Source organism: Budorcas taxicolor, chromosome 15 (assembly GCF_023091745.1).
Source record: "Budorcas taxicolor isolate Tak-1 chromosome 15, Takin1.1, whole genome shotgun sequence".
Lineage (NCBI taxonomy): Eukaryota > Metazoa > Chordata > Mammalia > Artiodactyla > Bovidae > Budorcas > Budorcas taxicolor.
The window spans coordinates 54,410,135-54,428,436 of NC_068924.1; the positions used below are offsets into that span (position 1 = coordinate 54,410,135).

General features: G+C 39.4%; 1 protein-coding gene across 1 annotated transcript in view; it reads left to right on the top strand.

Annotated features, from left to right (window-relative positions):
• ACER3 (alkaline ceramidase 3) overlaps positions 1-18,302 on the top strand; it is a 141,918-nt gene that overhangs the window by 57,041 nt on the left and 66,575 nt on the right. The window contains exon 3 of the mRNA XM_052653093.1: positions 9,528-9,580. Coding sequence (XP_052509053.1) covers positions 9,528-9,580 — 53 coding nt within the window. The remainder of the gene's footprint in view (positions 1-9,527; positions 9,581-18,302) is intronic.

Below are 18,302 nucleotides of genomic sequence, written 5' to 3' on the forward strand. Positions count from 1 at the left end.
GTCGGGCAAGTTAGTGGTCCTCAATAAATGTGACATGGAAGATAAGTGAACTTTATCAGAGTCTAAGATGGGAAAATCATTCTTTCATGTTCTTGCATTATCATCATAAAAACAAAACTAGCAAAGAAAGTAGGTTCTAGTCTGTTTTTTATATAAATTTCTAAGCTAAACAGTTTCTTTTGTTTTAATTCAAGGTGGATGTTATTTACACAATAATATTTATCTAATTACCACAAAACTGTAAGATATAGTGTATCATATCTGATTCTATATAATTATATTAGTCACTGTGTATGAGAGAGTTTTTCCAATAGTCATGTATGGATGTGAGAGATGGACTTTAAAGAAAGCTGAGAGCCGAAGAATTGATGCTTTTGAACTGTGGTGTTGGGAGAAGACTCTTGAGAGTCCCTTGGACTGCAAGAAGATCCAACCAGTCCATCCTAAAGGAAATCAGTCCTGACTTTTCATTGGAAGGACTGATGCTGAAGCTGAAATTCCAATACTTTGGCCACCTCATGAGAAGAACTGACTCATTGGAAAAGACCCTGATGCTGGGAAAGATTGAAGGTGGGAGGAGAAGGGGATGACAGAGGATGAGACAGTTGGATGGCATCATCAACTCAATGGACATGAATTTGGGTAAACTCCTGGAGTTGGTGATAGACAGGGAATCCTGGTGTGCTGCAGTCCATGGGGTCACAAAGAGTGGACACGACTGAGCAACTGAACTGAACTGATGAGAGAGTTTAATTTTTGTATCTCATATATGTGGTGTTTTGAGAAAGTTACTTGATTGATCTTCAGTAGGAAGACTTATTCACAAACTTAACCTTTTGCTTTATTTCCTGGGGTGTTTTAAGAATGTTTGTAAAATACCGACAAATCACAATCGGTAATAACAGAATAAAAAGATTTGAGGGACTTCCAAGTTGCCCTAGAATAATACTGACCTTCTCAGAATTTGTCCTCTCATCCTTGTAGACAACTGTACAGATTAAGAAGGAAAGTAAATAAGCCACTCTTAGCTCACACTTTTGGAGAAGGCAATGGCACCCTACTCCAGTACTCTTGCCTGGAAAATCCCATGGACAGAGGAGCCTGGTAGGCTGCAGTCCATGGGGTCGCTGAGAGTTGGACATGACTCAGTGACTTCACTTTCTCGCATTGGAGAAGGAAATGGCAACCCATTCCAGTGTTCTTGCCTGGACAATCCCAGGGACGGCAGAGCCTGGTGGGCTGCCATCCGTGGGGTTGCACAGAGTCAGACATGACTAAAGAAGTGACTTAGCAGCAGCAGCAGCTCACACTTTCAGTCTTCCTACTGCTAAGTCACTTCAGTCGTGTCCGACTCTGTGCGACCCCATACACAGCAGCCTACCAGGCTCCCCCATCCCTGTGATTCTCCAGGCAAGACCACTAGAGTGGGTTGCCATTTCCTTCTCCAATGCATGAAATTGAAAAGTGAAAGTGAAGTCGCTCAGTCGTGTCCGACTCTCCGTGACCCCATGGACTGCAGCCTACCAGACTCCTCTGCCCATGGGATTTTCCAGGCAAGAGTACTGGAGTGGGGTGCCAAAGAATACTATGAGCTTCAAATAATTTTTAAACAAGAAATAAATATCAAATTCTAACAGACCAGTCTTTAATATTTTAGACTTTGGGAGGTTTGAAAAACTACGTGGAAAAGAGGAGAGAAGAGTTGAGGACTTAATCTGACAAAATACCAAGAGAAAGGGAAAGCTTCATGATAAATGCAAAATTTCTGAAAACATTCTAAGACCTGGTAAATCATAGTAGTGGCAAGTACACAGTAAAAGACTTGAAAGTATGCAAGGCCTCATGTGGCAGTTTTGAAAGGGTATTGCTTCTGGGAAAGAGGTAACTAGAAAGAGGGAAGATAGCCTTTGGAGATGTGTTGGAAAAGAATGAAGTTAGAGGCAGGAATTAAGATCCTACTGAAACAAAACAACTAAAATACAGTAGACCCTTCTCCCTGCTTGGCCCTCTCCCCCTGCCCCCAAAACAAACAAATATATATGGAAAGGGAATGTAACCTTCTTTATTCAGAAGGGGGCAGTCTCAAACTAGGAATTTTTAAGCCACCCCAAACCTTTACTCTTTCCACAAAATAGACCCCACCAAAGTCAGTCTGCATCTATGCAGTTACTGTAATAAGAAAACAGGAAATGAGAATCAATATCTTTTGATTCGTGGTTATTCTTTTCCCACTGCTGCTGCTGCTGCTGCTAAGTCACTTCAGTCGTGTCCGACTCTGTGCGACCCCATAGACGGCAGCCCACCAGGCTCCGCCGCCCCTGGGATTCTCCAGGCAAGAACACTGGAGTGGGTTGCCATTTCCTTCTCCAGTGCATGAAAGTGAAAATTGAAAGTGAAGTCGCTCAGTCATGTCCAACTCTCAGCGACCCCATGGACTGCAGCCTAGCAGGCTCCTCCGTCCATGGGATTTTCCAGGCAAGAGTACTGGAGTGGGGTGCCATACTAATTATAAAGCAGAAAGAAACTGCAGCACGATATTCCTAACTGAATTAGCCTCAAACCAAAAAAATAGATAAAAATTTAAAAACTAATAACACCAATAAAAATTAATTTAAAAATATTAACAGAAATAGCTTCCTCACCTCCCAAAAGAAATAAAATTAAATTGATTAAACTTAGGAAAGAAATGAATCCTGAATTACAATGTGTTGAGTATTTAATAAAGACTGTTTAAGAAAGGAAAAAGAAAGAGACACACAGCAAGAGAATGAAAATGAAATAAATAAAGAGTGAGAGAAAAAGTGATTGAAATGGAAGACAGGCAAAGAAGATTCAATATAATTGTAATTAAAGTTCCCGAAAAAGGAAAATAAAACAATGATACAGATCTTATATTTAAAACTATAGTTTTAAAATTAATTAGAAAAATGACTTTTTGAAAATGGAAGAAGACCTGACTCTAGATTTTGAAAGGTACATTTTTGTATTGTAAAACTGACTCGGAATGGTCACTCTGAAAAAGACTAGTAAAATTACTGGATTTTAAAAATGAAAAAAAAATAATAATAATTCTCACAGCTCTAGGGAAAAAGACCAGATTACTCATAAGGGCAAGAAAATTAGGCTGGCGCTAGACCTCAGCAACATAAAAAAGAAAAGCATCAGTGTGACTGCATTTTTAGGGCAAACCAAGGATTTTATATTCTAACCAAATTGTTTTTCAGGTATCCAGGTTGTGGAAAAACAGTTTTAAACATACAAGTACTCATTGAAAACTACACACATGACTCCTTCCAGATGAATCCATGAGTATTGCTCTGTCTAATTTAGTAGCTGCTAGCCACATGTGGCAGTTTAAATTTAAATAAATGAAAGTTAAATAAAATGTAAATTTCAGTTCCTCCATCACATTAGCCATGTTTCAAGTGCTCAGTACCCAAATGTGGCTTATGGCTGCCACGTTGGGCAGTGCAGACATAGAACATCACCTTCAGTACAGAAAGCTCTACTGACTGCATTGTCTGGAGAATTATGTTCATTCAACTAGGAGAAAACTAGGCAGACTTGGGCAAATGTCTGATAATGAACTTTTAATACATTTAACTATAAATCTAAGATTAAAACAATGATAGGATAAGGACTGAAGAATAGTGTATGGACATTATATGGTCTAGTTAAATAGAATAACAGAAGATTTTAATATGCTGCAATTCGGTACAAGACAAATGGGGTGAACAAAATATATCAACCAATATCTGGAAGACCTAAAGAGCATAACCAATGAAATAGATCTTATGGCTTTACTGACTATGCCAAAGCCTTTGACTGTGTGGATCACATAAACTGTGGAAAATTCTGAAAGAGATGGGAATACCAGACCACCTGACCTGCCTTTTGAGAAATCTGTGTGCAGGTCAGGAAGCAACAGTTAGAACTGGACATGGAACAACAGACTGGTTCCAAATAGCAAAAGGAGTACGTCAAGGCTGTATATTGTCACCCTGCTTATTTAACTTATATGCGGAGTACATCATGAGAAATGCTGGACTGGAAGAAACACAAGCTGGTATCAAGATTGCCGGGAGAAATGTCAATAACCTCAGATATGCAGATGACACCACCCTTATGGCAGAAAGTGAAGAGGAACTAAAAAGCCTCTTGATGAAAGTGAAAGTGGAGAGTGAAAACGTTGGCTTAAAGCTCAACATTCAGAAAACGAAGATCATGGGATCCAGTCCCATCACTTCATGGGAAATAGATGGGGAAACTGGAAACAGGGTCAGACTTTATTTTTCTGGGCTCCAAAATCACTGCAGATGGTGACTGCAGCCATGAAATTAAAAGATGCTTACTCCTTGGAAGGAAAGTTATGACCCAGCTAGATAGCATATTCAAAAGCAGAGACATTACTTTGCCAACAGGGTCTTTTCCAGTGAGTCAGTTCTTCCCATCAGGTGGCCAACGTATGGAGCTTCAGCTTCAGCATCCGTCCTTTCAGTGAATATTCAGGGTTAATTTCCTTTAGGATTGACTGGTTTGATCTCCTTGCAAGGGACTCTCCAACACCACAGTTCAAAATCAGTTCTTCAGCTCTCAGCTTTCTTAATGTTCCAACTCTCACATCCATACATGACTATTGGAAAAACCATAGCTTTGACTGGATGGACCTGTGTTGGCAAAGTAATGTCTCTGCTTTTTCATATGGTCTCTAGGTTGGTCATAACTTTTCTTCCAAGGAGCAAATGTCTTTTAATTTCATGGTTGCAGTCACCATCTGCAGTGATTTTGGAGCCCAAGAAAAGAAAGTCTGTCATTGTTTCAACTGTTTCCCCATCTATTTGCCATGAAGTGCTAGGGGCCAGATGCCATGATCTTAGTTTTCTGAATTTTCTGAGATTTAAGCCAACTTTTTTACTCTCCGCTTTTACTTTCATCAAGAAGCTCTTTAGTTCCTCTTCATTTTCTGCCATAAGGGTGGTGTCATCTGCATATATGAAGTTATTGATATTTCTCCTGGCAATCTTGATTCCAACTTGTGCTTCATCTAGCCCTGGCATTTCACATGATGTACTCTGCATATAAGTTAAATAAGCAGGGTGACAATATACAGCCTTGATGTGCTACTCCTTTCCCAGTTTGGAACCAATCCATTGTTCCATGTCCTGTTCTAATTGTTGCTTCTTGACCTGCATACAGATTTCTCAGGAGGCAGGTAAGGTGGTCTGGTATTCACATCTCCTCTACTAGCTTTGGTCGTAGTGATGCTTCCTAAGGCCCACTGATTTTGCACTCCAAGATGTCTGATTTTGGTATTGTCCATCTGGTGATGTCTATATGTAGAGTTGTCTCTTGTGTTGTTGAGAAAGTGTGTTTGCTATGACCAGTGTGTTCTCTTGGCAAAAATCTGTTAGCCTTTGCCCTGCTTCATTTTGTACTCCAAGGCTAAACTTGCCTGTTATTCCAGGTACCTCTTGACTTCCTACTTTTGCATTCCAGCCCCCTTATGTCAGGATATCTTTTTTGGTGTTCTGGAAGGTCTTGTAGAACTGTTCCACGTCAGCTTCTTTGGCATTAGTGGTTGGGGCATACACTTGGATTACTGTGATATTGAATGGTTTGCCTTGGAAACAAACAGAGATCATTCTGTTATTTTTGAGATTGCACCCAAGAACTGCATTTCGGACTGTTTTGTTGACTATGAGGGCTACTCCATTTCTTCTAAGGGATTCTTGCCTACAGTAGTAAATATCATGGTCATCTGAATTAAATATGCCCATTCTGGTCCATTTTAGTTCATTGATTCCTAAAATATCAATGTTCACTCTTGCCATCTCCTTTTTGACCACTTCCAATTTGCCTTGATTCATGGACCTAACATTCCAGGTTCCTATACAATATTGTTCTTTATAACATTGGACTTTACTTCCATTACCAGTCACATCCACATCTGGGTGTTGTTTTCACTTTGGCTCTATCTCTTTATTTTTTCTGGAGTTATTTCTCCACTGATCTCCAGGAGCATATTGGGCACCTACCGACCTGGGAAGTTCATTTTTCAGTGTCCTATCTTTGCCTTTTCATGCTGTTCATGGGGTTCTCAAGGCAAGAATACTGAAGTGGTTTGCCATTCCCTTCTCCAGTGGCCCACGTTTTGTCAGAACTCTCCACCGTGACTCATTCATTTTGGCTGGCCCTACCAGCATGGCACCTGGTTTCACTGAGTTAGATAAGGCTGTGATCCATGGAACATTAAGTGCCCAGTAAATATTTGTTGAAAAGGAACTGAGGTTTTGAAGCAACGGGAACTTTCATTCATTGCTGGTAGGGATGCAGAATGGCACAGCCACTTTGAAGCAGTTTGGCAGTTTCTCACAAAACATACTCTCACCATATAATCGAACTTTCCCTGGCATTTACCTGATAGAGATGAAAACTGTTGTTTACACAGAAACCTGCACACAGATAGCAGGTTTATTCATAATGCCATACTTGAAAGGAGCTAATCTGCCCTTTAATAGGTGAATGGAGAAATAAACTGCGGGACCTCCAGACAATGGAATATTATTCAGCACTAGAAAGAACTGTGCTATATAAATAAGGCCATGGACAGCCATGGAAGAACCATAAATGCATATTACTAAGTGAAAAGCCAGTCTGAAAAGGCTACTTACTGTATGAGTCCAACTGTATGACAGTTTGGAAAAGGCAAAACTGTAGACAGTAGAGAGATCAGTGGAGTAGAGATCAGTAGAAAGATCTCTTGCCTGGAGAGACCCATGGGCAGAGGAGCCTGGCGGACTATAGTCCATGGGGTTGCAAAGAGTCAGACATGACTGAGCATGCACACACACATGTGAATTGCATCTCAATAAAGCCAATACATTTTAGCAAAAATTGGTGGTTTGCTTTATAGTGGCAAAATACAAAATATTGTAAGGAGAAAGGTGATATTCTATTTCTTTGCACTCTAAATGGAGTTTCGAAAGGGAATAAGCTGTAGCAGTTTTTTAAAAGATCAGGCTTTAATGTGATATAGTAAACAGTGACAAGAGAATATTTGGAAACGTTTGGATAAAAACAGCCCTTGAGTGAGACATAGATTAAGTGGCCAGTCTGCCTTTCAGGATAAACAGTCATTCACCTCATTTTTATCTTTTTACTTTATAATATATTGTATGAGTTTAAATAGCTCACAAGGTTTGGTTTTTTCTCCTGCCATTAATTTATCTAATTTTCTGGTTTCTCCTTTGAAAAAGGACAGCCACCATCCCACTTCCTCATTTCCTTAGTAAGATGAGTTCAGTAACTCTTTACTTCTCTCATCTCCTTTTGAGCACTAAAAAAACGTGATAATATCAGTACTGATTTTTTTTTTAACCAAGAGTAACAAAGGGTTTGAAATCTTTCTCTAATGGCTTTGTTCAAATGATTTGATAACATCCACATTTACTGTGTTTGTTGGGCTAACTGTTATATCCTTGAGACAGACTCCTCTGGCATCATTCTTGCCTTCTCTGGCTTCCTTCGTAAGTCTCATCTTCTGTGCTCCTATGGTAGAGTTTGTGTGTGTGTGTGTGTTACTCTCAGTCGTGTCCAACTATTCCCAAGGACCGTGCTCCTATGGTAGTGTGTAGTGTGTGTGTGTATGTGTGTTGCTCTCAGTTGTGTCCAACCCTTCCCAAGGACCGTGCTTCTACAGTAGTGTGTAGTGTGTGTGTTGCTCTCAGTCATGTCCAACTATTCCCAAGGACCGTGCTCCTATGGTAGTGTGTAGTGTGTGTGTGTATGTGTGTTGCTGTCAGTCGTGTCCAACTCTTCCCAAGGACCATGCTCCTATGGTAGTGTGTAGTGTGTGTGTGTGTGTGTGTGTGTGTGTGTGTGTGTGTGTCTGTATGTGTGTGTGTTGCTGTCAGTCGTGTCCAACTCTTCCCAAGGACCGTGTTTCTACGGTAGTGTGTAGCGTGTGTGTTGCTCTCAGTCATGTCCAACTCTTCCCAAGGACTGTGCTTCTATGGTAGTGTGTAGTGTGTGTGTGTGTGTGTGTGTGTGTGTGTGTGTGTGTTGCTCTCAGTCGTGTCCAACTCTTCCCAAGGACCGTGCTCCTATGGTAGTGTGTAGTGTGTGTGTGTGTCTGTAGTGTGTGTGTGTGTGTCTGTATGTGTGTGTGTTGCTCTCAGTCGTGTCCAACTCTTCCCAAGGGCTGTGCTTCTATGGTAGTGTGTGTGTAGTGTGTGTGTGCATGTGCATGCGTGTGCTCTCGGTCATGTCCACTCCCATGGACTGTAGCTCCTCTGTCAGTGAGATTTTCCAGGCAAGAATACTGGAGCAGGTTGCCTTTTCTATCTTAAGGGGATCTTCCCTACCCAGGGATCAAATCCATGTCTCCTGCATCGAGAGGCAGGTTCTTTACTAGCAGAACCACCAAGGAAGTTCACTCTATGCATATCTTTTTTTTTCTCCCCGTTTCTCCATGTACTGGTATCTTCTGTTTATCGGCCTGTCTCTTCGATTAGTCTGTATGCTTCATAAAGGCCAATGACTGGATCTTATCTTTGTACCTCAGCATCTGTAGTTAAATTTGGCAAATAGGAAGTACTCAATAAAGGCTTATTGAACTGAGCTTCATCACAGTAGAAGCTGTATTATCAGATGTGATTGGGAGTGATATTTATTCTGTTAATTTTTAAAGAGTCAAAGCTATAATTATTGAAAGATATATATAGCCATCTTTAAGTTTTATTTTAATTGAAGCATAGTGGTATAATCTTTGACAATGATTTGATGCAGAGCATGGCCTTTGAATATAGTACCCTAATTATAGTTCTGATTAGTCTTTTTTGCATTGAAAAACAAACAGAAAATTTTAAACCTTAGAATAAAAACGATTTATTTAAAATAGAAGCACTTGGAAAGAACTTCAAGACATGAATACAGAATTTTCCCTAATTTGTAACATATATATACAGATATCAAGAGCAATTTTTATTAGCAACTCAATTTTATTAAGTGTGTTTTAAACATTTCTTGAAATATTTTAAGTAGTTTTTATAGAAACAGTAGCTATCTTTTTGCAGTCATATTTCTGTTAACTAAATGCAGTGGCATTAACAAGTTTGGGAACAAACAAACATAACTGATTTGTTCTTATTAAGCATATACTTCAACTATTTGGATTAGAAATACAAAGAAGTACTGAAGAGTAGCTAACCAGCTCTGAGCATTAAAGCTTACCCCTAGCATCCATAATACATTTTATGCAAAAAAATGGAGAATATTGATTAATCTAGTAAATCACTTAGTGGAGGGAATTTACGAGAATTTATGCTTTTTTTTTTCTGTTCCAAAATTTCATCAATTATAGATAGAGCTTAGGCAGGGTCTGGTATATCTTGCCACAGGATTTCACAAATTTGTTCTTAAAACTCAGTGCTTTAAAATGTCTTATTGTTTTTTCAAATCACTCTGGCCCCCTACAAAGAATTTCATGCTAATTGTTTTTTTTGTTTGTTTTTTTGTTTTAATTTCAGTGGTAGGAATGGGATCCTGGTGCTTCCACATGACTCTGAAATATGAAATGCAGGTCAGTAATGACAAAATTTACTAAATGCTTATTTCTCTTAATCCAGAGACACTTCATATTTGAGGAAAGAGCAAATTTCTAGAGGCTGATATTGAGACAAGAGAAAAAAGATGAGATCTATAATCCCTGGAGTTTTTACTTCAGGCCAAAGGATCCAGGTTGAATAAGTGAAGTAAAGAGGCAAGCAAAGAAGTGGTCCAGAGAGAAACTAAACAAGAGCAGTATGAGTTTTTGACCACCTCTCTTAAGGCATGTATGGCTTTAGAGCAGGATTAGAAAGTGAAATGCCATACAGACATCCTGGTAAGATAAAATCAGTTCACCAAAATAATGTATTCTTATTCTTAGCTGCTATATTCCTTTATGTCTCTTTTATGGTGTCCAGTTGAATGGTCTGGTTCCTTTAACTAGCAGGGTTTTAGAGCTATGCTAGGATTTTTATTTACTGTCCTTGCTCTAAGGGGGTCATATAGGTTGTCCTGAATCTTTTAACCTCTTTGTTCCCCATTTCTAACCCAGAATCTTCTAGAATAACACCGTCCAATAGAAATATAATGTTGAGGTTCGTGTTGAGGTTTGACAGAAAACAAAACAATTCTGTAAAGCAATTATCCTTCAATTAAAAAATAGATTTGAAAAAAAATATAATGTGAACTACTTGTATAATTTCCAGTAGTCTCCAGTAGTCACATTTTAAAAAGCCACATTAAAAAGAAATAGGTGTAATTAATTTTAATAATATATTTTAACTCAGTATATCCAAAGTATTGCTATTATTTCAACATATAATATAAAAATCTATAAATGAAATGTCTCACAGCCTAAAATTGGGTATATATTTCACACTTGCCCTGTATTTCAGTTTAGATTACTCCAAACGCTCAATAACCACATACGCCTAGTGCCTACTGTATTGGATAGCGCTAATCTGGAAGGATCTGTTTATATAACAGTCTATGAATTATTAGTTACAGCTATATTAAAATATAAGAGTGACATTCTATAAAACAAGTGGCCTGTAATCTTCAAAAGTATCCATGATCATAAAGTGAAAAGACCAAGGAACTGTTCAAGATTGAAGGAGACTAAAAAGACATGAGAAGTAAATACACTGTATAATTCTGGACTGGATCCTGTGAATGTATATGTGTGTGCATGTATGTGTGTGTGTGCATGTGCTTATACTTATGATATTATTGGGACACTTAGAAAAATTTAATGGGGTTGGAGGATTATGTAGTAGTAATTAATCTATGTTAATTTCTTGATTTTGTTGGTGGTATTGTGGATATGTAGGTTCTTTCCCCACCGAAATATCATGGTACCCCTATAGAAATCAATCAATTATAAATTTATGAGTTTATTTCTTGACTCTTGATTCAACTCTTGATTCAATTCCACTGACCTCTATGTACCTTGATTCAGGTAGGTTTGTAGTAAATTTTGAAATTGGGAGCTGTGAATCCTCCAAATTTATTCTTCTTTTTAAAAATTGTTTAATCTATTTTGAGTCCCTGGCATTTATCAATTTCTGCAACGTTAGTTGGGATCTTGAAAGTCAGTCAGTCAGTTCAGTCGTTCAGTCGTGTCTGACTCTTTGCAACCCCATGGACTGCAGCACACCAAGCCTCCCTGTCTTGTCACTAACTCCCAGAGTTTACTCAAACTCATGTCCATTGACTTGGTGATGCCATCCAACCATCTCATCCTCTGTTGTTCCCTTCTCCTGTTGTCCTCAATCTTTCCCAGCGTTAGGGTCTTTTTCAATGAGTCAGTTCTTAGCATCAGGTTGCCAAAGTATTGGAGTTTCAGCTTTAGCATCAGTCCTTCCAATGAATATTCAGGACTGATTTCCTTTAGGATGGACTGGTTGGATCTCCTTGCAGTCCAGGGGACTCTCAAAGGTCTTCTCCAACACCACAGTTCAAAAGTATCAATTCTTCTGCACTCAGCTTTCTTTATAGTCCAACTCTCACATCCATACGTGACTACTAGAAAAACCATAGCTTTGACTAGATGGACCTCTGTTGGCAAAGTAATGTCTCTGGTTTTTAATATGCTGTCTAGGTTGCTCATAGCTTTTCTTCCAAGGAGCAAGTGTCTTTTAATTACATGGCTGCAGTCACCATCTGCAATGATTTTGGAGCCCCCCAAAATAAAGTCTGTCACTGTTTCCACTGTTTCCCCATCTATTTGCCATGAAGTGATAGGACCGGATGCCATGATCTTAGTTTTCTGAGTGCTGAATTTTAAGCCAACTTTTTCATTCTCCTCTTTCACTTTCATCAAGAGGCTCTTTAGTTCTTCTTCACTGTCTCTGGTGGAGGTGTGGGTCGTTGATGGCCTCCTGCTTTGTTGGGGGCACTGAGTGTAGCAGTATGTGCATGGGACCTTTTGAAGGAGGTTGCCATTATCTTCTTTACCTCCACCATAGTTTGGCCCCAGGTAAATAACAGGGAGGGAACACAGCCCCACCTATCAACAGAAAATTGGATTAAAGATTTACTGAGCATGGGGGCCATCAGAACAAGACCCAATATCCCTCTCAGTCAGTCTCTCCCATCAGGAAGCTTCCAGAAGCCTCTTATCCTTCTCCATCAGAGGATAGACAGACTGAAAACCACAATCACAGAAAACTAACCAATCTGATCACATGGACCTAATTCAATGAAACTATGCACCATGCCATGCAGGGCCACCCAAGATGGATGGGTCATGGTGGAGAGTTCTGACAAAACGTGGTCCACTGGAGAAGGGAATGGCAAACCACTTCAGTATTCTTGCCTAGAGAACCCCATGAACAGTATGAAAAGGGATTTTGAAAGAGATTGCATTAAATCCATACTTTGGAAAGTATTGCCATCTCTATATTAGGGCTTCCAATATTTGAACACAGGATGTCTTCCCAATTGTTTAAGTCTTTTAAATTTCTTTCAATGATGTTTTATAGTTTATGTGCAAGTCTTGACTTCTTTTGTATAGGTATTATATTCTTTTTGATGCTATAAATGAAATTGTTCTCTTAATTTCATTTTCTGATTTCCGATCCCTATTGAATAGAAATAAAATTATTTTTGCCTATTGCTCCTATTCCTGCAGGCTTCTTGAACTTGTTTTTACCTCTTATAGTTTTATGTGTGTATGTATATGGATTCGTTAGGGTTTTTTGTATGTATAAGATCATGTCATATGTAAATAGAGATCCTTTTACCTCTTCTTTAGCAATTAAATGCCTTTCACTTATTTTTCTTGCCTAACTGCCCTGACTAGGACTTCTTGCACAGTGTTTTATTTTTGATTGAAATATAGTTAATTTACATTATTGTATTAGTTTCAAATGTACAACATAATGATTTCCATATTTTTACAGATTATATTCCATTATAAATTACTACAAGATAATGGCTGTGGTATGCTATGTATCTTTGTTGCTTATCTATTTTATATGTAGTAATTTGTATCTATTAATTCCACACTCTAATTGTCCTTTCCCTCTTCCTCTTCTCTTTGGTAACCACAAGTTTGTTTTCTATATTTGCGAATATGTTTCTGTTTTGCGTATATATTCATTTGTATCCTAGACACTGTTGAATAGAAGTGGAGAGAACAGACATCCTTGTTTTCTTCCTGATCTTAAGAAGAAAGCTTTCAGGTTTTCACCACTAATTATAGTATTAACTTTATTAGGCTGACAAAGTTCCCTTCTATTCCTCGTTTGTGTCTTTTTATCAAGAAAAAGTGTTGGAATTTTCAGATTTTTTTCTGTATCTCTTGAAATAATCGTGTGGTTTTTCTTCTTTATTATATTAGTATGGTCTAGTATGTTGATTTATTTTCACATATCTAACCAACCTTGCATTCCTGTGCTAAATTTCACTTAATCAAGGCATATAATCTTGAGTGAATATCCTTGTAGGAAATGTGCACTAAACTACTTTGGAGTTGTGGAACCTCATGTCACTGGCTGACTCAAATGGTTCAGGGAGAAGAAAATTACTTTTATTGTACTTTAAACAGAAAAACAATGGACATATACTTTGATCCAGTAATTGCATTCCTAGGATTGCTTCCTAAGAAAGTAATCAGAGATACAGAAAAGATGTTTCACAAAGATATTTATCACAGCATCATGTGTGATAAAGAATTTTAAATGATCTAAATGTTTAACAGTAGGAAGATTTTTTGGAATTCCCTGGCGGCCCAGTGGTTATAGGGCTCAGCACTTTCACTGCTGACACCTGGGTTAATCCCTGGTTGGGGAACTAAGACCCCACAGGCTATGAGATGTGGCCAAACAAAAAGAAAACAACAATTTAACAGTTGCTAAATATGCTGTGATATACCTAAACTAAAGTAATATTTTTGAAGACTGTTTACATGGGAAAATATTATAAAGATGTAAAACTTTGTATAATATGATATCAATTTTATAAATAATAATGAAAAGACTAGGAGGAAGTACATTTTGCCTCTCTTCTTTCCCCTTTTTACAAAGTTTATAATCTGTGGTCCTCAATTATAATAATTCTCACCCATCCATATAGATACCCTTAAAGCCCTTACCTCTTGCTTTTTGAGTAATATTTAGCCCAGATCAAGTTCAGTTACCTGCCTACTATGTGCCTGAACTGAGTAGCTAAGTATTTCTCATAGAAGTCACATCCCTTTGTTGAGTGACCTCACTTTTAAGTTATTAAACAGAAATTGCAAATAAGCACTGAATGCCACAAAGCAGTGCAATTACATTTCCCTCATAATTTCACTTCCCAGAACCATTATTTTACACCTGTTTCTTTTTTCAGATTTCTTTTTATATCTCTTTTGGCCTCATACCCTGTGCTCCTTGCTGATATCTTCTTCAGTATTTCATTGAGAATATAGACAGAATCAGTCAAGAATTCCCTCATCTTTCTATCATCACCTTCTTCCTCCTATTACTATGGAAGAACTATACCAAACCTGTTAAAGGCCAGTGTCACCTTCCTGGGGCTCTGAATTTATCCCCTCCCACTCAAAGACTTCACTCCTGTAGTTCCATACCCTACCCCAGTCTCTTGCTCTGCCACAGTCTTCAGAAAGTCACTACATTCAGTCACTGCCATCTGCATCAAACATGCTCAAATAGTTCCCGTGTTTTTAAAAATTACTTCTCCATTGACCGTGTGTAAAACTCAAGATTTTAGCTACTGAGTCAGTGTTCAGTTCCTTATCACATCAACACCACTTGATTTTCTCCTCTGTCTACTCAGTTCAGTTCAGTTGCTCAGTCATGTCCGACTCTTTGCGACCCCATGGACTGCAGCAAGCCAGGCTTCCCTGTCCATCACCAACTCCCAGAGTTTAGGCAAACTCATGTCCATCAAGTCAGTGATGCCATCAAACCATCTCATCCTCTGTCATCCTCTTCTCCTGCCTTCAAATTTCCCCAGCATCAGGGTCTTTTTTTCTCTCTACTCACCTCTCTCTATTTCCCTCCCATCCCAGTTAGGCATCTCTTCCCTTCACTTCACAGAAATTGCTGTTGCCAAAGTCAACAATGACCTTCCTCTTGCCAGATTCAATATACATTTTTATCACCTTATTTGACCTCTCAGTAGCATTCTATACAGGAGATGGTAATCAAAGCCATCCCCAAGAAGAAGAAATGCAAAAGAGCAAAATTGTTGTTTGAGGAGGCCACACAAATAGCTGAGAAAAGAGAAGAAGCTAAAGGCAAAGGAGAAAAGTAAAGATATACCCATCTGAGTGCAGAGTTCCAGAGAATAGCATGGAGAGGTAAGAAAGCCTTCTTCAGTGATCAGTGCAAAGAAAACAACGATAGAATGGGAAAGCCTAGAGATCTCTTCAAGGAAATTAGAGATACCAAGGGAACATTTCATGCAAAGATTGGTACAATAAAGGACAGAAATGGTATGCACCTAACAGAAGCAGAAGATATTAAGTAGAGGTGGCAAGAATATACAGAAGAACCATACAAAAATGATCTTCATGACCCAGATAACCACAATGGTGTGATCACTCACCTACGGCCAGACATGCTGGAGTGTGAAGGCAAGTGGGCCTTAGGAATCATCACTATGAACAAAGCCAGCGGAGGTGATGGAATTCCAGCTGAGCTATTTCAAATCCTAAAAGATTATGCTATGAAAGTACTGCACTTAGTATGCCAGCAAATTTGGAAAACTCAGCAGTGGCCACAGGACTGGAAAAGATCAGTTTTCATTCTGATCCCAAGGAAAGGCAATGCCAAAGAATGTTCAAACTACTACACAATTGCACTCATCTCACATGCTAACAAAGTATTGTTCAAAATTCTCCAAACTAGGCTTCAACAGCATGTGAACTGAGAACTTTCAGATGTTCAAGCTAGATTTAGAAAGGGGAGAGGAACCAGAGATCAAATTCCCATCATCCGTTGGACCATCGAAAAAGCAAGAGAGTTCCTGAAAAACATCTACTTCTGTTTCATTGACTACCCTAAAGCCTTTGACTGTGTGGATCACAACAAACTGTGGAAAATTCTTCAAGAGATGGGAATACCAGACCACCTTACCTGCCTCCTGAGAAATCTGTATGCAGGTCAAGAAGCCACAGTTAGAACCGGACGTGGAATAACGGACTGGTTCCAAATCGGGAAAGGAGTCCATCAAGGCTGTATTTTCTCACCCTGCTTATTTAACTTAAATGTAGAGTACATCATGTGAAATGCCAGACTGGATGAAACACAAGCTGGAATCAAGATTACAGGGGGAAATATCAATAACCTCAGATATACAGATGACACCACCCTTATGGCAGAAAGAGAAGAGGAACTAAAGAGCCTCTTGATGAGAGTGAAAGAGTAGAGTGAAAAAGTTGGCTTAAAGCTTAACATTCAAAAAACAGATCATGTCATCCGGTCCCATCACTTGATGGCAAATAGATGGGGAAACAATGGAAACAGTGACAGACTTTCTTTCCTTGGGCTCCAAAATCACTGCAGATGGTGACTGCAGCCATGAAATTAAAAGACACTTGCTCCTTGGTAGAAAAGCTATGACAAACCTAGACAGCATATTAAAAAGCAGAGACATTACTTTGCCTACAGAGGTCCATCTAGTCAAAGCTATAGTTTTTCCAGTAGTCACGTATGAATGTGAGAGCTGGACTGTAAAGAAAGCTGAGTGCCAAAGAACTGATCCTTTTGAACTGTGTGGAGAAGACTCTTGAGCATCCCTTGGACAGCAAGGAGATCAAACCAGTCAGTCCTAAAGGAAATCATTGGAAGGACTGATGCTGAAGCTCCAATACTTTGGCCACCTCATGGGAAGAACTGGCTCATTGGAAAAGACCCTGATGCTGGGGAAAATTGAAGGTAGGAGGAGAAGGGGCGACAGAGGATGAGATGGTTGGATGGCATTACTGACTCAATGGACATGAATTTGAGCAAGCTCTGGGAGTTGGTGACGGACAGGGAAGCCTAGCATGCTGCAGTCCACGGTGTTGCAGTGCGAGTCAGATACGACTGAGCGGCTGAACTGAACTGAACTGAGCATTCCATACAGTGTTTACTTTTTCTTCGTGAAACAGTTATCTTGACTTCCTGGTTTTCCTTGTCTAATGGAAAATGAAATTCACCCAGGTTTCTTCCTTACTCTACTGGCCACTCTTTTGCCCAGAGCCACTTTGCCGACTAAGGTCCGTCTAGTCAAGGCTAGGGTTTTTCCTGTGGTCATGTATGGGTGTGAGAGTTGGACTGTGAAAAAGGCTGAGCGCCGAAGAATTGATGCTTTTGAACTGTGGTGTTGGAGAAGACTCTTGAGAGTCCCTTGGACTGCAAGGAGATCCAACCAATCCATTCTGAAGGAGATCAGCCCTGGGATTTCTTTGGAGGGAATGATGCTGAAGCTGAAACTCTAGTACTTGGGCCACCTCATGCAAAGAGTTGACTCATTGGAAAAGACTCTGATGCTGGGAGGGATTGTGGGCAGGAGGAGAAGGGGACGACCAAGGATGAGATGGCTGGATGGCATCACTGACTCAATGGACGTGAGTCTGAGTGAACTCCAGGAGTTGGTGATGGACAGGGAAGTTGGTGTGCTACGATTCATGGGGTCACAAAGAGTTGGACACGACTGAGCTACTGAACTGAACTGAACGTTCTCTGTGGGCTTCCCTGGTGTTTCAGAATTAAAGAATCTGCCTGCAATGCAGATTCTCCTGACGTGGGTTCGATCCCTGGTTTGGAAAAATGCCCAGGAGAAGGAAATAGCAACCCAGTCCAGCATTCTTGCCTGGTAAATCCCATGGACAGAGGAGTCTGGCATGCTACAGTCTATGGGGTCGCAAAGAGTTGGACATCACTCAGCAACTGAACAGCAGCAATCTTCTCTGTATTCCTTCCTAGGTGATCTTATATAATCTCATAACTTTGAATGTGACCTATACACTGATGATTCAAAACATCTCTATTCAGTTTTGATCTTACCTCTTAGCTATAGATTTGTATATCCAAGCATGTTTGACATATCATAGACATTTCAACCTTTAACATGAGGAATACATAATTCTTTATTTCTTTTCCCATAACTGTTCCTCCCTGGTATTCCCCTGTGATGCCCTCACCCACCCATCTGCTGAATGGAAATGGGAATGGAAACATCCAAAAACCTGGAGCCATCCCTGATTTCTTTCTTTTCCTCATCCCTCATATTTAATTTGTCCTTCTGATTTTATTTTTAAC